Source organism: Pterocles gutturalis, unplaced genomic scaffold (assembly GCF_000699245.1).
Source record: "Pterocles gutturalis isolate BGI_N339 unplaced genomic scaffold, ASM69924v1 scaffold6194, whole genome shotgun sequence".
Lineage (NCBI taxonomy): Eukaryota > Metazoa > Chordata > Aves > Pterocliformes > Pteroclidae > Pterocles > Pterocles gutturalis.
In genome coordinates, this window is record NW_010128006.1 from 4,756 (window position 1) to 24,966 (window position 20,211).

The 20,211-nt window shown below is 44.6% G+C and overlaps 1 protein-coding gene across 1 annotated transcript in view; it reads right to left on the reverse strand.

Annotated features, from left to right (window-relative positions):
- The window catches only part of LONP1 (lon peptidase 1, mitochondrial), a 20,480-nt gene extending 2,084 nt beyond the window's left edge, over positions 1–18,396 (reverse strand). The window contains exons 1-15 of the mRNA XM_010079460.1: positions 18,314–18,396; positions 17,774–17,893; positions 15,001–15,229; positions 13,677–13,738; positions 12,975–13,104; positions 12,493–12,576; positions 10,674–10,894; positions 9,026–9,164; positions 6,774–6,952; positions 5,520–5,607; positions 4,010–4,132; positions 3,253–3,369; positions 2,839–2,979; positions 2,588–2,753; positions 1,386–1,594 (exon numbers count right to left, since the gene is read on the reverse strand). Coding sequence (XP_010077762.1) covers positions 1,386–1,594; positions 2,588–2,753; positions 2,839–2,979; positions 3,253–3,369; positions 4,010–4,132; positions 5,520–5,607; positions 6,774–6,952; positions 9,026–9,164; positions 10,674–10,894; positions 12,493–12,576; positions 12,975–13,104; positions 13,677–13,738; positions 15,001–15,229; positions 17,774–17,823 — 1,938 coding nt within the window. The 5' untranslated portion in view covers positions 17,824–17,893; positions 18,314–18,396. The remainder of the gene's footprint in view (positions 1–1,385; positions 1,595–2,587; positions 2,754–2,838; positions 2,980–3,252; positions 3,370–4,009; positions 4,133–5,519; positions 5,608–6,773; positions 6,953–9,025; positions 9,165–10,673; positions 10,895–12,492; positions 12,577–12,974; positions 13,105–13,676; positions 13,739–15,000; positions 15,230–17,773; positions 17,894–18,313) is intronic.
- Positions 18,397–20,211: the final 1,815 nt, after the last annotated feature.

A 20,211-nucleotide genomic window follows, 5' to 3' on the forward strand; every position in this document is an offset into this window, starting at 1 on the left:
AATCCTGCTCTTGGAGCTGGCTGATCTGTTAGCAACTATCTCAGTCCTCATTCCTCACGGAGCAAGCTCCAACAAGGAGACTGAGGATGAGGTTAAAGCACGCAGCAGTTCAGAAGCACAGCCTGGGCACAGTGGTAGTACAACAGCCCCACAGCCTGCTGCCCCTCTGAGCATTGCGTGCGTTTCTTTTCAGTCCCAGACCCTGGGAAAAGGCAATCACTGCTGCTACGTGGACTAGGAACCATGGCACAGAGACCAAGACTAGTATTTTCAATTACATGCAAATGACCTGAAGTCTTTTATGAAGGCCTGGTGACACAAAGACCTTGTCTTGGGTTAAGCTGAGACAGTTCACTTTCTTCACAATAGCCAGCAAGAGGCTGTGTTTGGATTTGTGCTCAGAAGCAAGCTGATAAGAAGTGATGTTTATGTGGCTGCCAGGACAGCCCAAGGTCTTTCAGCTTCTCTGCTGCTCGCAGGGGCAGGAGAAGCTGGGAGGGAGCACAGCCCCAGTTACTAGCCCAGGATTTGATCTTAGGTTCAGGATTGAGACCCAAAGTGGCCAATAATCTATCCCATAACAGACACGTCATGCCCAGGATATAGGTGAGGGCCCTCCGGAAGCTCGTCTCTTTTTTTGTTCCAGATCCCTTTTGCTCTGAGTCATGTTGTTCCAGGTGGTCCCTCTCCCAAGGCCTTCTCCCTACCTCGGTCAGCGACACCTGGGCTGTTATCTCCCTTCCGTGAGGGCAGTTTCAGGACTCTCCCTGCTCTGGGATCGTTAGCTGGGAACAGGCTGAGCCTTGGTCATCAGGCGGTGAGCAGTGTCATTGTGTGTCACTCATTTGTATATTTGCATATAGGATTCTTTTCAATATTATTGTAGTTTAGTTATTAAATTGTTCTTATCTCACCCCACAAGTCTCTTTTCCCTTCACCCCTTTAATTCTCTCCCCATCCCCGGGGGGGGGAGTGAGCAGGTTGTGTGGGGTTCACTCCCAGCCAAGGGTAAACCCATCCCAGACCTAAACTTTGGTTTCCTTGTAGCTGCATATCAACTTTTATCCAAATCCCTTCTCTCTGTTCCATAGTTCCTCCACCTGCACAATAGGGCCAATAGCTCCAACAGAAGTCTAGGATTCCTAACAGCATTATCCCAGCCCCTGTGTTCTTGCCACATGCTCGCTGCAGAAAGGAATGGAAACATAGCTCATAAGAATGCTTTCACAGGATCTTGAGGAAAATGTCCTCTTTTCTAGGTTTTACTACTACAAGAGGGCATTCTGCACAACATACGGACAAAGGAAGTGCTTTCCAGCTTCATATCTAGGGGAGCAAGCCAGCCTAGCTGCTCTGTGTGCTCTGTGAATTCTGTATCAGTTTACCTCTGGCACATGCAAGTGGATATGGGAAGACACAAGAAAGTCATTGTTGGGGTCCTTCTGCATCAGAAAGGCTCTCGCAAATGTGTAAGCTATTCTGGCACTCTCTTTCATTACATCTCCCAGTTGCCCGGTTACTTCAAGGGACCCATCCTTGTTCTCCTTGTCTTTGGGACGCCTCAGGGATGTTTCAACAAACAGAGTGGAACCTCCTAAGAAAGAAAAGAAAAACAACATCCTGAGAACAGTTAAAGGAAAATCAAACCAGAAGGTTTTGGTGATGCGGAAGCAATGTCAGGGATTTGGAACTGGGGCTCTCTGGTGAGACACTAGATCTTGGGTAAAGAGCAGTTGAAACTTGCTCTCCAAATCCCTTCGGGAAGGCTAGACATCTCAACAGCACCTGCACTGACAGTCTCCATTCACTGCTTCTTGGGACCTCACACTCCACCAGTACGCATGCAATCCCTATTTACTGGAAATAATCAGTTCTTATAATTGTTTCAGGCTCTTTGTAGCCAAAAAGTAAGATGAGCTCGTCCCATAAAACACGCTGAGCCAGTTCAGCTCTCCAGTGTCAGACATCTATTTACCTTCTCCACCACACTGATCATTTCCCTCGTAACTACTTCAGTTCCACCCCGGGTCAATTAGAGCACGCAGGGGTCCTATCCTCTGCTGGGTGCTGTACTTCCACACTGCGGTGCACATAACCCCCGAGCTGCTAGGGGAGCAATCCAGTGAACGGTAACTGGCCAACTGCACCCCCCCAGCAGAGTGCTGGGACACCCCTGTCTGCCCGTGACATCGAAAGCCAAGTCAGTGCTGTGACAGCATGCCTCAGCTGTGCCCCACATCAGAATGGCACCTCCTGCTTCTAAGGAAGCAGACCAGGTCTTGTCCTCTCTGGAAAAGCTTGTGCTTTTCATCCTTGCTGTTCCTAATAGATGTGGCTCATCCGGGATATGCAGCATAAAGAGAAAACACGCTGGCCTGAAGCTAAAATGAGCCTGGGCAAGGAAATAAGAAAGGGTCCCTTCTTCAGGGATCAGTCAGGATCTAAAAGGCCACAGAAGTTAATTTTACTGGTGCCAGCAGAAGCACTTCACTGGACTCAGTAGGGAAAATTCAGTTTGACTATCATATTTGATTTTTTAAAATGACACAGAAATGTAGATGTTAGCCCAAAAGTAATTTAATCTCACCCATAGCTGTCCAGGCCAGACCCATCACCACTCCTGGAGGAGTGGTTTCATACATGCGATCCACAGTGAAGATGGGTTTTCCTACAAAGTCCTGCAGGTTTTCAGGTGTTACTTGGACCGTCTCTGCTTCTCCACTCACAATTTTATAGGCAGATTTCCTCAATACCTGAGTGAGACAGGAATTTGTTTCTGTAGGAAAAGCTGTGAAGGCTGGAGCACAGTGGTCACGGGTACACACAACCTCCCCATACCTTTTCTACTTGTTTCTGCAGATTCCTCACCCCACTCTCTCTGCAGTACTGCTTGATGAGAACAGTCAGGACATCCGGTGTGATTTTGGCTTTGTTTTCATCCAAGCCACACAGAACTTGTGCTTGAGGGACCAAGTACCTCTGAAAGAAATCATCCCCCACATCCTTCTGTTAGCATCTGTGACAAAAGCCTGGTGGTTCCCGTTCTCCCAGCCTCCTTCTGCTGTTAGCTCAATGCCATCTTCTGGAGTCCTCAGCCCATGGAACACTGGAGTGTTCAAATCAGAGGAACTCTGTCCGAAATGCCACGTGGCTAATTTTTTGTGACACAGCTGGGACGTAAATATGTAAGCCTGAATCTGCCAAAAACATTTTATCAGATGTAATTCACAGTGCATCAGTGGTTTCTCTTACCTCTGCAATGGCGAGTTTCTCTTCTGCTACATATCCCGACACATTGATCACTTCCATTCTATCCCGCAGCGGCTCTGGAATGGTTTCCGTTACATTAGCAGTACAAATGAAAAGTACCTAGAAATATTACAAGACCCTATTAGTTCCTCAGTTCCGTGGTTTTCTGTCCGAGGGCTGGAGCAAGATCATCTTCTCTGTGGAATCTACTTTTTATTACAGGAAACGTTTTGGCTTTTAGAACTATGTAGTAGGATGTTCCCTACCCCTAAAATAAATGTTTAGAAATACACACAGCAGAAACCGAGCACCTGGAATGGTCCGAGATGGACCAGGAGCTATTTGCCTGGGGAGATCTAGAGCTCACTTCCAGGTTATTTCTACCTTCTACGCAGTTAGCACAGAAGTGACCAAACTATGTATAGATATTTCTGATCCATCAATTCACCTCACGTGATAGCAGCTCTGACAATCATTACACAGAATAAAAATTCCCACTTTTTCCAGCTGAGACCACGCATCTTTGTGTTCCAAGCTCTACAGGGACACATGCCAGTGATTGTGTTCTCTTAAATACGTACAGACACTTTGGTTAAAGCCAGCTCCTGAAGATATAGCCCTATACCACTCATGTCTCCATCCCTTCTGTCTGACTTTCCAACTGATTACAATGTCAGCATCTTTTCATGGACAGGAAATCTCTGCATTGATACACATTCACACATCCCAACTCTACCACCTCTGCAGAAGAGATAAATACCTTTGATAAATCCACAGGAACATCAAGGTAATGATCCAAGAAGTTAGAATTCTGTTCTGGGTCCAACAGCTCTAGAAGGGCTGAGGATGGATCCCCTTGATATCCTCTTCCTATTTTATCCACCTATGGGAGAAAAAACTTTAAATGCTCTAAGAAGTTTCTTACCACAATAAATTCTCACGCAAAGATTCTTTAACGGCTCCATCTGAAAATCTTAATGTGTCTGTTCATAAACAGCCACTACCAGTCTATCAGTCTCCTGTGCATTCACCCAAGTCCCCACCATCCTACCGCAGGAGCGCACGATACACCTGACAAGACACAGGACTTCAACAGAGTTGTAGAGAAGCACCGTGATGTCTTGGGGAGAGCGCATACAATCAAAACGGACTAGTGGGCTACTGCTCATTAAACTAAGCTAAGCTATAGTCACAGAGCACAATAGGTACTCCACAGTGGGAGGACTACAGGGTGCTAGCTTATACCATTTCCCTAATACGTAAGCTGAGACACTCTCCTTACTCTGCCCAAGGTGCAAAGCCCCTATACACAGCCACTCATCCCAGCTCAGCTTTTGACCCTTGCGGCTTTCACAGAATCACAGGCTGACTGAGGCTAGCAGGGACGTCTTGAGGTCATCTTGTCCAATGTTACTGCTCAAGCAGGGCCACCTAGGGCTGGCTGCCCAGGACCACGTCCAGCGTTGTTGTCTCTTTCAGCATTGTTCATGTCCTCAGAAGAAGACAGCAGCCCTGCTGCGACCTCCACTGCTTTTTCTCCCTAAAGAGTTGTTTTAACTACATGGACATAATGCAATTTGCTACTACGGCTCCTCACCAACACCACTTAAGTGCCCTGACCTACAGTTTCATTACCTTTCAAATCAAGATACTCACTTGTTACATTACACTGCAGCTCATTACTCAGTTTCTTGTTCCCCCTTACCATTCCCAAGACATCTGCTGTTGGTCTTTCCCAGGCATGGTACACAAGGAGGCTAGAGACCTTTATTCTATTCTGAAATATCCTGTCCTTACTGGCTTTTCCACAAAGCAGTAGGTTGGTAGCTCTGTCTCATTTATTTTCAAATCAGACCACAAATTCACTGGAAGCACCTTATTCTTGCTTTAGACCTGCTGAGAGAGTGACTCTTTCTAGTAATCACATAGGCAATAGCGCTCTTGTCACAACGATGTCCCCACACCTAGGCAGGGAACACGAGAGCTACCGAAGCCTCTGAATAGCCAGCCAGCTCCACTAGAATCCTTGGGATCCAAATAGCTGCAATTTAATGAGAAGGGCACCACTGAAATATTGAAGTCTGTTATAGGAAGAGAAAATAAAAGGTCTAAGGTATCACTTTCGCCAAAAGAATTTGAGAGCCAAGCCTAATTTAAATAAAAAACCCCTGAGATTTTTAGGAGAGTTACTGCTTTACCTTTCCTACTGAGGTCAAGAATCGATACATATTTTTAAGAGCAAAAACTAGAAGAAAGAGCAGATACATCACCTCATCGATCAGTATAAGTGGATTCTCTGTCTTGGTCTTCTTCAGGCACTGGATGATTTTTCCTGGCATTGCTCCAACATACGTCCTCCTGTTTTACCAGAGACTGCACTTAGGGGACCATTATAAACGACAGCACACATCACACAAGACAGCATGCAGCTGATAGAACAGCTATGTCCTGCTGGGAAACAAGTCTATATTTCTTCTACATCTATCAAAAGCATTCTCCATCCCCATCATAAGCACCAAGACCCATCTAGTCTGTTTCTAGTAGAGATCAGACATGAATTTTGGCAGAATACTCCCAGACTGCAGTTTTTATCTTTAGTTCTAACCACTTTTCAGTTACAGGGAAGCAAAGAGGTAAGGCTGGGAACAGAGATGTTTGAATAGTGACTTCTTGTCCTTTAGGTAAAGAGATCCTAGAAAAGGGAATGTTTCATTCCCTCCCTTGCTGGGACAAAAAAGGAAGATCAGTGTAAATCAAAAGATACTCTGAAGGATCAAACTGCTAAAAGCAAAACACAATCTTTCTGCAAGAGGAAACTGACATCCAGGAACATACAAGAAGCAGAGCAAGAGAGTAACAACAAAGCGAATGCCAAGAGGCACAGAGCAGAGAACATCCTGAAAAGCATACAGAATATTCCTCTCTGCTTCTGTATCATATAGGGGACAACCTAGGAGGTCCAATTCACACTGCAGAACAGCTACTCTCACTGGTTTGAAAACACTGCTGGCTTTGTTTTCAGGTGTACATGGAAGGAAAACAAACCCATGAGAGGGTCAGATTTAATGATTTTTGTTTTCACGTCTTCTTGTCCCATGAATATTATTGTTCCCAAGTTTTCCTCATGCAGCACCTCCATCCTGATTATTTAGAAACCAAGTCTCAATCACTCCTGATCGTGTGAATGACCCTGTTCAAACTGTCACCACTCTCTAGCGCTGGCATTTATAGACAGACATGAATCAGCACTTGGCATCAGGCCAATGCTTTTGGGTAGCTCACGCAGCTTTTCAAAGACCTCCCATAAACACACACAAGAAACAGGGAGCGACTGCACTCAGAGGCACAAAGATGACAGTGTTCCAAACTCTGCCCTTCTCACCCCTTCCCATACCTCAACTCCTGTCAGCAAGGGTTGATAGGACAGAGATGAAAATGACACACTATCCAACTTCAGTGAGGTTCCTATTTTGACAACATGAGTAAAAATCACTGAATAGAGAAACTGCTGAGGTGACACTGACCTGTGTCCTTTTATTTCTGCTACATCAGTCATCCCTCCAACACTGAAGCGGAAGTACTCTCTGTTCAGGGCTCTGGCAATGGAGCGGGCGATGCTGGTTTTGCCAACCCCAGGGGGGCCATAAAAACAGAGGATCTTCCCCTGGGTGGATCCTCGCAGCTGGCTGACTGCTATAAATTCCTGCAGAACAGACGAAGCACCAGCAGTGAACAGAGGGCAACTGCAGCAACACCAAAACATATTTGTTATCAGGTCAACCAACGATTACAAAATGAGCACCATCCACAAACCTGGTCATCAAAGGAGCTGGGGAGGGCGAGGGGAGAAGCCAGGTAAGGACACTGGTACACCTCTTTTCTCTCTGGTTATTTACACACTTGGCTGTCCTTGCATTTTGTGCTCTGTACTCATCTCAGCAGGAGAAGCAGTCTCTCCCTCCACTGACTTGGAAGTTGGAAGACAGATTTCTAACTCTCCTCCCAGCTTCCTTAGTTGTCACCCAAGTCTCTCAAGCTCCATGTGAGCACATCCTACTGTACCACTTCTTTGCTAAGTTAAACTTGCATTTTTCACACTCCGATGCTAGGCAACCCTCAAATACCACTCATCAGTTGAGAAATCAAAAGATTCTGAACTGAAATCTCAACTGCTCGTACGTTTACAGTGGAGGAATCACTGCAAGTGGGCAGAGATGTGGTTCCCCTGTAACAAGCCAGTTATTTAGCAAAGATGAGCCCTGAACTCTTCCACCTACGGCACTGAACTCCACAGAAATACAAGGACAACAGCACCAATCTAATTGAGGCTCAAACCAGCCTAGATATTTCTCAGTACCTTAAAATTACCAACCTCCTTTGCATTGCTACAACTGGGGAATCTCCTCTGCACAGAATTACTCACATCAATAACCAAAGCCACACACCTGGATGATGCCACTGAACCTAAATCTGTATTCGTGCTGACTGCGCTCGGCCCTTATAGTGCTGACAAGCAACAGAAGAGACTGGCATTCAGGAGGGGTTATCTGCCTGGAAGCGTGCAACAACAGGCTTACCATAAATCATTCAAAATAGTACAGCAGATAGGGAGATCTACTCACAAGTCCTGGGCACTACGAGGGAAAGCAGCCCTGTTTGGCTGTCAGCGAGGAGATACTTCACCACCTTTATCTTTACCTAGAAGAGTCTGGAACAAGGCAATTTAATAGAAGCAAAATCCCAGGATGTCTAAGAATTTACTACTCATTCGTACTGTTCGCTTAGGAGATGCCTATGTGGTTTCTGTGCATAACAATTACTGAGGTGGCCTAAGTGCCATCGGTGCTGTCCCCAAGGTAACAACACAAAGCTCTGCTGTCTACAGCATGCGGGAACAGTAAGCCAAACGGCCTTACTACGCTCTTTGGAAAGAAATGGCCAAGTTCAAGGCTAGCTACACTCAACTGCTTCACCAAATCTGCTAAGCTCTCACCACGACCTGCTGATGCAAAGTCAAAACCTGCACCTGTCTCCGCTCCACTGGGTGCTTCCACGCACGACACAAACCCTGCCAGCCCTGGGGTTGTCTTTCACTGCCGGAATGCACTGGCTGGCTACGACGAGCAGCCTATTCCTGTCCCCTGGAAAGGAAGGCAGCTCCCACAGCAAGTTGTTGAAGTTGTTGCAACCTGCTGCAAGTATCTACTCTCACCTAGTGCAGCTTCCCTAACCACAGTAAGCACAGGCAGGACATCCTCCGGCAAAAGTGGCAGAAGCTGTGGAACAAGGCAACACTGAAAACTACCCTGTCTGCTTACATAAAAACTGTATTGCACAGGCTATAAACCCTTCAGCACCCAACACAACTCTGGGACAGGTACATGTTGTGAGGCAAACATCCATCTTAGACAACTTCCCCCCTTATTAGATGTACGAGTGTGTTTCAGAAAGGCAGTACCCCTGCCAGTGCAGTGGAACCATTTCAACAGTCTCTGAATGAACTGATTAAAATCCAGAGACTGCTTCCTTTGGACACTCATTCACTTGCTCAGCATTAAGTAGCAAAATCGTATATTGCTGTCTGACATCCGAACAGGACATTCATTGCCACAAGTAATTAAACACATTAACTGATCACCAGAACATTCTGTTCTTTGATTCAGCTTTCTGTTTGATCCAGGACAAATCCAATGGAGAGCTGCAATGTGAAACACAACCGAAATGCCTCAGGCTAAGCAGAGTGTGAAATGGGACACACTGCCTCTTCCTGCCTTACCAGAATGCGCTTCTTGACATCATCCATTCCATAGTGATCCTCCTCCAGAACTGCCTGGGCTCTGCTCAGCTCCAGGTTCTCCTCGCTACACTTACCCCACGGGATAGACGTCAGCCAGTCCAAGTAGTTCCGTGTAACACTGGCAGAAACACACAAATGAGAGTGATTTGACAACAGCCAGCTCATGCCACCCCCTCCACTGCCTTCCAAAATAACCTTATCCAGAACAAGTGGGATATAAACTACTCTGGGAAGGGAGACTATGAAAAGAAGATCATTATCCGGGCAGTCATTGCTAACCTTTTGTTATGATCTTCATTCCCTTGTCCTTTCCCCACCCAAAAAAATCAAAGCTTTTTTTCACAGCTTTTGCTTTCCTGAGACAAAGAGCCTCCAACATATAATGCAAAGACCTAGATTTCTGCACACAAACTCCCTGTATGATTCTTTGGTGTCTGGCTGGTTCCTGTCTCAAGACGAGGATTGTTTGTAAGCTCTGCACTACTGTCAAGTCTTTGGATCAGGTCACAAAACTTAAAGATAGAAAACCAGTTTTCTCTGTTTCCCCAGTGGAGCAAGACAACATAAAGAAGAAAAAGTCCTGGCTCAGAAAGAAGGTAAAACAGCTGGATGTACAACACGACAGAGCACGATTTATGACTGGGAGATAATGGTTGAGATAATCAGTTTAAACAGACTGCTACTGAGGAGAACACAAGTGCATAAAGGCAGCACTCATCTGTTCTAAAACTCCATCCACTCAGATCAGGGACACAAATATACAGGGAGGTCTGCAAGATGCAGTAAACAGTAAGTGGTGTGCCATCACGACCACAAGCGCAGCACAGCCTCCCCATGCTCAGCTGGCTGGTCCCAGGATTCACTCTGTGGCAATCGCCACACCAAGAGAGCTTCAGCTTTTTTCTCCCAACTACTTCCTTTGCAAACCTGCTCCTGTGGGAAATGTACTATGTTGGCTGTGAAGCCCAGGGTGTCTCTCCCAGCTTCCTCCTTCCTCCTCCTAGTATACGATTATCAAGATGTTTCTCATCCAAATGTTGTGTCCTGGTTTCGGCTGGGCTATAGTTAACTTTCTTCACAGTAGCAAGTAAGCCACACACTCTTTTACTCCATAAAAGATACTTAGTTTTAAAAGCAAAGATCCAGGACATTAAAGCGCTGGTGAGTATACTGCCTGCTGTGTTCTACAGCACACACCATGCCAACAGACAAGAAATGTTCAAAGCAACCTCAGCTTCTGCCAATCCATGCCACGTATTACGTGGTAAAAGATATTCACTCCTTCGCAATTCCAACACTGCCCAACACTTCAGGGACCACCTCAGGTGGCTTAGCCAATGTCATGTGTTGGCAACTAGCTTCTCTTCTCTCACAGCCAAGGAAAACTCCCAAGTGCAAGAGAGAAGAGCCAAAATTAAGGGCTGAAGGAATCAGCGGACATTTAATGAGCAGTAAGGAACTGCGCAGTTCTTACCCACAGCATTAGGCTGCAAGAGAAGACCTAAAATTATCAAAAACAACTACGACAAAAAGAGAAAACAAACTCTTAAGGTAAGAGCTCCACAGAATTGATTTCTCTCATTCTCCCAACTAACCCTGACAGCAGATGACACAGCCATGCACTCACTTGAATTCTGAGGAGTGATTATCCAGCAAGCCCAACTTGTTCAACTCTTCATCAATCACATCCATGACGTGTTTTGGCACTACCAGATCCTTTAGTCGCTCACGGAATTTCTCTTCTATAGCATCCTTGTCCTCTTTTTCCAAACCTAGCTCTTTCTTAATGATCTTCAATTGCTCCTGGAGAAGATACTTGCGATGTGTTTGCTTTATCTTCTCCTCAACCTAAACATAGCAACAAACAGAGTGAGTATTCTGTTCCTAGTACAACCCATCCAACAACAAATGCTTCCAAATACTTCTCAGTTTAACCTTCTCAGCAACTGAAATTACTACTTGGAAATCATTTGCAACATGTTCTAACACAAAAAGCCACTCTGTTACATACTCCAGCTCCCTCTGCATCTCAGAGGCGTGCACTGGCCATGATTCAGTACTTCAGTGTTTTGTTTATGCTGGGGAGACCGAAGGCTGTGCAGACTAAGCCAGACGTGCTCTCTCTAGTGCCTCTCAACCTGCTGTCTACACAACTGCACTACGCGGTTGGCCTTCCTTGCCACAAGGACAGACTGCCAATTCATGGTCAGCTTCCTGGACATTAGGGCCTCAGAGCCCTTTTCGGCAAAGCTATTTTCTATCCAGTTGGCACCCAGCCTGTCCTGTTGCACAGGGTTATTCCAACCCAGGTGTGGGACTATTCATTTCTCTTTGCAGAGCCTGAGGAGGTTCTTACTGACGACCCGAGGGACACCACTAGTAGCTAGCTGCAGTTATATAGTGCTGATCACAACCCTTTCAGCAGTCTAGCCAATTTTTTCACGCAGCTTGTACTACATCCTGCCTCTCTGTAACGTCCCAATTTGGTCATAAGAATACACGGGCTGAGCACAAAGGCCTTGTCAAGGCAACAACAGCCACTGTTCTCCCCTTGTGCTCCAGGCCTTCTCATCTGAGAAGGCAACCAGGTTGATGAGGCGGAGTTTGCTCTCGGAAAATCCCTTCTGGCTCTTCCAAATCATGTCCTCCTTCATTTGCCTGTACAGGGCTTCCAGCAGGACTTTCCCCGTAATCTTCCCAGGGACTGAGGGCAAGCTGACATGTCTGTAGTCTCCCCAATTCTCTTTCTTGACGATGGGCATCCTGTTTACCTTTTCCCACTCCCCAGTGGACAGTGTTTTAACGACTGAGACAACAAAACAAGGACATCGGTAAGCCCTCTCAGCATCCTTGGATGCTTCAATTTGCTTAAGAAGTCTCCAAGAATTGCTAGTCTGGTCCAAAAGCATTTTGCACTTAACATAAATTTTAAAAGCCCCAATTATTGAGAGTTAATAAACCCAGGAACACAAATCTTTGTACTTCATATACTTAGTTACCATTTTGACGCAGTTACTGTATTATGATTAAAACTTAGAACAGTCAGGAACTGCTGAAGTTCACAGTGGTTAGCAGAGGGTCTTTTAAAATAACATAGTGATACTTAGAGTATTCTGTGCCATATACAGTATCATGCTGTATATTTTCACAGAGATGCTTGGTAAACTGCAGTCCTCTAGGATTTACCTGCCTGCGTGCAATTACAACTTGGACACATTCAAACAGCAGATGCCATATCCTCACATCTTGTTACTTTTACAATGTGCGTGAAAAATTGAATTTCTAACAGAAGAAGAATATCAAATCTTAATTCTATAATAATCTCCCTTTAGAGTGTGTACCATTGCCTTGATTTAAAATTCTTCACTGGCCATGCACATCCACCACATCACAGTGGTGGACATGATATAAATATATACAAGGTATGTGTTACTTGAAAAACTTACCTCCCTTCCAAGACGCTGTTGAAGTTTGCTCAGCTCATATTCCTTCTTTAGAAGGGAAAGGGCCTTGTAAAGTCGTTTGGGAATCTGGAAAACATAGTCACAAAGTGAGTTTTCAGACACCATACTCTTGGCAACCCCCTGTGAGAAAGGGAGAATAAAAAGCCCCAACAGAGAACTCAGCCCAGGGAGAACTCTCCAGCACGTGCAGATGTAAAAAGACAAACCGTGTAGCAACTCCACAGCACGCAACCATGTGCAAAAGACAATCATTTGCCACCAGAGACACAGAGCATCCAACCTTTCCCTTAAAGCAAGTTTTTAATGACTTACTGTATCCTTCAACAGGAACCTAGTCACTGATGGTAACCCATAATCATGGTAATAAAGTCCCCTCTGTACTGAGGCTGGTAAAGAAACCATGACGTGTAGCAGACATACTTTTGATTCTGTTAGCATAGCTCTAGTTAAAAGCTTCATCTTACACTGGTTTCTTCCAAGACGTCTTGAAGTTCTTGCGACTCTGCCCCTGTTAGTGCCGCACCCATGTCACTCAGATAGATAGGGTTATCTACCACACGCTGTCCAGCCTGCATCATCTGAAGCACAGACTCTCTGAAAAAATGGTAATAAAGCCCAAAATGCTCAGTGAACGTTTACATTCATAAGGCATTATCCTTATAGTTATTTGCTTGTTATGACAGAGTAAAGAAATGAAACATCGCTCAGTTTCATAACAAAAGAACTAATTTTTTAAAAATTTGACTAAGCCAAAACTCAGTGAACACATAAATCACTTGATAAAAGGAATGATCGCTGATAAATAAAACCAAATATATGAAATGCTCTCTTAACAGATACATTAAATTTTTGCATATCAGTAGGCTAAGCCTCTTCTGTGCTCATACTGCATCAAGCAGCCCATGAGACTTATTGCAGCAAGCTTCATTTAGACCTAGGTCACCTGTCCTACCTTGTATCTACATTTCATATCAGTTTTCAAAACTTCCCCTGTTTCCAACAATGGATGATAAAGCTTGCATCCCAAATAAAATTCTAGGTGACAATTCAGCAAATATCTCTTCTTCATTACAGCAAAAGGACAAGTGGAATAGAAAATTTCAGTGTACTCCAGCCTGAACAGAACACGCTGTTCCCATAAGCAGTGCAGCAGGGGAAATCCATACCTGTACAAGGGGTTCAAGGCAATGATGTCCCGGATTGTTTTGACAATTTCTGCAGTAAGCGCCTATGAACACAACAAGATGTAATCAACAAAGACTGGAAAAGGACAGATAAGGCCTCAGTACAAATACGACATTCCCCAACCTCTCCAGCCTGGGAGCACAGCAACACCACCCCTGACCCCATCTGCAATAGTGCGCTGCGATGGAACTTTCTGTTGGTGCAGTTCTTCCTCCTGGGAGACAAGGAAAGGCAAGAAGGGCTATAGGCTGGCTTCCTGCACGTGCAAAACTTAACAGATCCTTGGCCAGAAGATATGACCAGGTTGACCACTCAAGTCACCTTGGAGCAAAGACTCAGTTTGATAGAGGACATTACACAGACTTAAGCACAGCCCAACCTCTTAATTCAGCAACTTTTTGAAGTGACCCGTTCTAAGGAATTGAGCTGCTGTAATGAAAAATCATTTTCTCCTATGTCCTGGTTCGGCTGGGACAGAGTTCACTTTCATCATTTTAGCTGGTGTGAGGCTGGTTTGGGTTTGTGCTGAGGAGAAGCCGATCACACACTGATGGGCAGAGCTGCTGCCAGGACAGTCAAGGACTTTCCAGCTTCTCTGCTGTGCCCGTGTCTGCAGGGGCAGGAGGAGCTGGGAGGGAGCACAGCCCCAGTGACCAGCCCAGGATTCCACCTCAGGGTTAGGACTGAGATCCAAATTAGCCAATGGTATATTCCATATAATGCATGGCATGCCCAGTATATAGATGAGGGTCTGTCCAGAAGTTCTCTCTCTTTCTCTCTTGATCACCCCACTCTCAGGGTCACCTCATTCCCTTGGTCAGCTCTCAGTCGCTCAGGCTCTTATCTCTTTTCCAGGATTGAGGTTTTAGGACTTTCCCTGCTCCAGGATCGTTAGCCGGGAACTGGCTGAGGTTGGTCATCAGGTGGTGAGCAGCTTCACTGTGCATCACTCATTTATATATTTGTATATATTATCACTATTATGTTCAGTTTTGTTGTAGTTTAGTTATTAAATTGTTCTTATCTCCACCCACAAGTTTCTTTTCCCTTCACCCCTTTAATTCTCTCCCCATCCCCAGGAGGAGGGGGAGGGGGGTGAGTGAGCCGCTGTGTGGTATCTCTTTGCCGCTAGCTGGGTTCAAAACCATTACATCACATAATAACCTCGTGCAGCGACTGTGAGAAGGAGGAACTGGTTTCTGAGGCCTAAAATTACAGCCCGATTTTAGAACTCTTCCTTTTAAACAAGAATTGCAGATGCAACTCTACAGGACAAGTCTAGGCTTGCATGATTAATTTACTCACTTTAACCTCCTCCGTGATCTGAAAATCTTCATGAACTACATTGTCTACTTCTACCATGAGAACTTCCTGCGAGGAAGCAGCTACAGGATCTAGTACCACTTCGACAGCTTGGTCCTTTGCTCCAGGCTCCTCTTCAGCTTCTTTCTTAGAGCGCTTCTGTTTCCTTCTAACTTTCTGTTTATTTTCAGGCTCCTCAGGCTCAACCTCTAGTTGCTTGTTTATACGAATCCTGAAAGCCAAAAGAAACAATCTACAATCAATCCTCTGTTATACGTGATTTCAACTCTTCAGCATGAGAGTCTAAGTTGCATATTGAGTACTAACATTTCAAACTTTGACAAAGGTGACCAATTGTATGTGTTTTGACAAGATTTAGCTTTTGGTTCATTTTGTCAAAATAAGGCTTGACTTAGTAAAACAGTAATAATCAAGTGGTAGATACCGATAGGACTTACGAAGTAAATTACAATAAGTAAATTGCCATTAAAAAAGTTAACTGACCACTGAATTAGCCAGTTGGTGTGTGAATGAGAGGCCAAGGGCAGCTGACAGCACCTTTATCATAAACTATGTTAGCTTAAACCAGCCGCAGAACTACAAAAACAGATTTCTAATGATTAAAAAAAATAACCTAAATAATGTTGGTGAACATAGACATGCACACAAAGCTCTATATCCCAGACTGACTGATTTCTCAGTGACAAGTTGCAGCACATGAACAATCAATAAGGCATCATTGTTAGTATGTCTGCTCAGGAGGTAGTTTCTCTAGCTACACGAACCAACAACTCTGATATGGATTCATACCCTCTTCTTGTCTCTCCTGAAAAGCAAGTTCACTGTTTCACTTTAATTCTGCAGATAATGTTCTGCTTTTTCAGTCTTCTGATTCTCAGCAATCAATCTCTCTGCTTTAAACCACATCTGCTGCAATATCTACTGTAATACTCAATACTAAGTCATTCCATACCTAGACATTTGAAATTTTGGTCTATTACACAAACAGATTTCCTAGATTATGATTTAGAAAGAGATCAAACCCACAATATATTCCACAACAATTAACTGAGTATTAATCCCTAAAAGCCACAGGCTAGATCACATGGCATAATCACCTTCCAAAAAATTAGTTTCCCTGTTACTGTTTTTAAACTCTACTGAACTTGGCCTGCTGTGCACACCTCACATTAGATGTTTTCAATACAGATTATGACCTACAGTTCTCCAGAAAGGGATCAAAATCTTGACCTCTCCACTGGCTTAAAAGGTTTCCCCACTAAAGACGAGTGCTAGACAAACACTCAAGAACTGCAACAGCCTTTGACACAGTTGTCCTACTAGGCTGTGAATCTGGAGTCCAATAAACCCTGTGGTGTATCAGAGTCCCAGCTCATGGGAAAACGGCCGTTATGCGCAGGGTGCAGGTCTTATTTTCCATGTGATCTCCTTCAAAAAATAAGACCTTCTCAACTACTCCAACTGCCTGCCACTAGCAACTTTTGGCTGATTTTGGCTACTCTTGTGAACAGAACACAACCACAGACAACTAAGTTCAAGCACATCTTCTAGAGGGTGGGGTTGCTGGTGAGGGAAATCAGTTGCTGCACTGAAGAACATCCCCTCACAGGGCAACCGGAAAAGAGCGTGGCAGCAGCCGGCTGGCCAGTCAGCACGTAAATATCTCTGGATCGACTAGAGAAGCTGCTGCCCTGACCCAGAAGGAATGCTACAAGGTGTGTGAGGAGAGCTAAGGGAAGGATTTAGAAGTGAGAGGACCCATACTTGCAGGGCACCACATTTATTTTGGCTGCTGATATAAGAGTTTTCTCTCCTGTGTTTTTCCCTGTAAATGCAGCATGCTCCGCAGATCTGATACCCAGTGTGGTTCCCGTGGACGTGACTGACCAGTGCTCTGTGTCTCAATCGAATAAATAAAGACCAATTTCCCACACCTTCCAAGTTATAGGGAAATACCTCCACTCCAAGTAAACCAAAACCAATAGCTGCCTATTTCCAAAATCTACTCAAACAAGGTTGTGCAGCAGCAGGAGGTCTAAGACTTCATTTGGAAAGGAGTTGACTTGCAAACTCCCACAAATTCTGCTTGGAGAAGTACTGCCCATTCGTTGCTGTCCAGAACAAATGTAACTGAAGCAAAATGAGTGAGAGGAAAAAAGCAATACTTCAAAGCAAAATCCACCCTGAATCTGCCTCCCCTATCATGTTTCTGTCCTTGTATTTTCCCTTCTAATGAGAATTATTTGATGCTTTTAAAACCACAGTTTTATATTGCTTTAGGTCGAGAAACTTGGCACAAATGGCTAAACATATATTCCCAACAATAACCCTACTTTCTTCAATTCAGTTCTAGGACAAGACTATGTAGACAAGACATAACTACAGTTCTGTATCACTTTTTTTTTTTTTAAAAAAAGCAAAAATACTGTCTTGAATTAGTTCCCAAGAATTTATTTCACAATTACCAAACCCTGCTGTACTTGTCAAAGAAACTGCTAAACTTCAGCTTAATGAATGCTTGCTTGCATCACATAACAGTTTATACAAGAACGACAGGCACGAGCTCTTCCTTTTTGGGGCTAACCTGTAACAGCACACAGAATATTGGGGCTGGAGCACCAGAGCACTTTCAGGATATGCTGTGGTATGCCATACATGAGCCGTGTATGAAAATGCACATATGTGGCGAAAACAATAAAGGGATGTATCTGTGTGATAAAGTCTGGTGAGATGCAGTGGAAGTACAAGGAATTACCTTCGGTGTCCCATGACTATCATACGCAACTTGTCTCCAAGGTCCTGCATTTCATGAATTTGTACAAAAGTTCCCACCTGGTAGATTTCATTCAGATCCTCCACCACATCAGATTCGTTGCTATTGAGGAAAAAAAATGGAGTAGATGTTCAGAACTTTCAGAAAGTAGGTAAGATTAAAAAAGAAAGAAACAATCACTGGCTGCAGAACTTTAAACTGGACTCAGGAGCAAAGACAGTTAACTTTATCCCCACTGTTACCACCACGTATCCCCTTTCCAAATCACCCAGCTACCTGGATGGTTTTTCTCCCTCCCAAATAATAACAGCCTTTTCTAAAGCAAGACACAAGCTCCCAGCAGTGCTGGCAGTGGCAATGAAAACTGCCATGGTAAGAGGATAGTCCAAGCCCACACCCAATTTCTGTAACACTATCCAGGGCAGGGAATCTCAGATCACAGCTTTTAGTGTAAATGCAACCTAGTCATGGAAATAGCTTTTTAAAAAAAAAAAAAAAAAAAAATCAAGAGAAACAACTTACTTATCATCCTTTTTAAGGAAAACACCAGCATAAGGCTGGGCAAGACGAACTTTCCTCCTCAGCAGCTCAACCAGCTTCTTATTTTTCACCTAGGACAACAACAGGTATGAAGTCAGAGGTGGACTTCCCATAACCTCTGCATCCTCAGCACGTCAGGCCAGGCACGGAAAAGCCCTATGACTGAATTATTAAGTCTAATCTCACATTTTTTCTCATCTTGCTCTCATTAGGGGACATTAATATGGAAGCAGAAGAATATTAGAGAAACATGAAATTTGAGTATTTAAAACAAGTCACTGAGTACATCAGACAAGCTCGAAGGCAGGGGGAGAAACTAGACCTAATCTGTCCAAGTCTCAGTAGCAAAAACCTCTCAGTCACTTGAACAGCACTTTGTAAGAGTTTCTGTTGCAATCACTGTTCCCTTCCCCTTCCAGCTCTCCAGTCCTACTGGGGAGCTCGTCCCATCTTCCCCATCAATCCTCTGACCTTTGCCCACCCACCCTCGTTAAATCCTCTTCTCCAAAGCCCCATCTGTTCAATTGCTCTCCCGCACCCACCAGCCTGAGTCCCTGCTTTGAGTCCCAGCCAGTTCTTCCTCCTGCTTTACCTTCTTACTCCCCTCTGCTCTCTGGATGCCACACATCTGTTCCCGGCAGATCACCCAGCGCCACTGTAACTGTTATCAGAGCCGCCTGAACCCTGAGCGACTGACTAGACACCTCCTCGTGAATTTTCCAGTTGCATGAAGTCACACTGCTGACCACTGAGTGTTCTTTCAAAGTGATGGACGTAAGCTGCATTCCTCAACACTTCTGACAATAGACAACACGGTCCTGACCAAGCAGCCTGAGCAATACCACTGTTGTTGGCCTATTCTAATCTTGGCACCCCTATTTTAATTTTGCACAATGTCTAGCAAAACGATGCTTGCCAGTGTCATCAACCTTAGCAGAAAGAAGAAAATTAATAATTCCACATTCACTGTACAGACTTCACATTGTCAGGAAATAAAGTACTCAATGGCAGCACAATGATTTCGCAGGATAAGAGAGAGCATTTAACAGTCATCCTAATGTAAGACCCTGCTGACCTATGAATTGAAATGAATGACTTATACGGCACTTTTATGTATGATTGTGTGCCTAAAGATGATAATAATATATAATCTACTTCCCCCAACACCTAGAAAGACACTAAAAGTTGCACGTATTAGATTTTAACATTCAGAAGAATACTACAGTAGAAATAACATGATGATAAATAACACTACAGGAACAGGAAACTATTGATCCTGTTCTTGTGACATTTACTCCAAAATCAGACTGGTAAAAATACTAGTGAGGGCAAAAATATGAGTTCTTGTTCCAAAACAGTTGCATTTCAGGAGGAAAAAGTATTTCTGGCCTGTGAGACAGAAATCAGACATCAAAGATCAAATTTATAGCTCTTAAAAATACACAGAGAGCAAAGGGGAGAGATCACACTCGGAAATTTCAGATTCCCACCCCCATCTCCCGCTGTCCTCTCCCACCACAGCAGTGCTGATCTGTACTGAATTTGTGCTTTTTTCTTGCAGCTCACAGTTTACTGCCTTCACCAACATGGTTTTTGGTGCTGTTACACGACCCCATACAGCTAAATTCAAGGACACGTTTCCTTAACCTTCAGAAAAAGAACAGAGAGCAGGCAGCAGAGTCCGGGAGGGTTCCTGGGCGCATCCCCGACCCTCCTGCCGGCAGCAGCATCGCTGACTGATGTAACCCGTGTGAAACCTGCAACTACCCAAAAGAACCGCTACTCCAGCAGGGCCAGGCTGCATCGGGAGAGAAAAACACCCAGGAGCAGACCTCCCTGCCCCTCAGCAACCCGGGATTAAAGGAGACCTGGAAGGACAC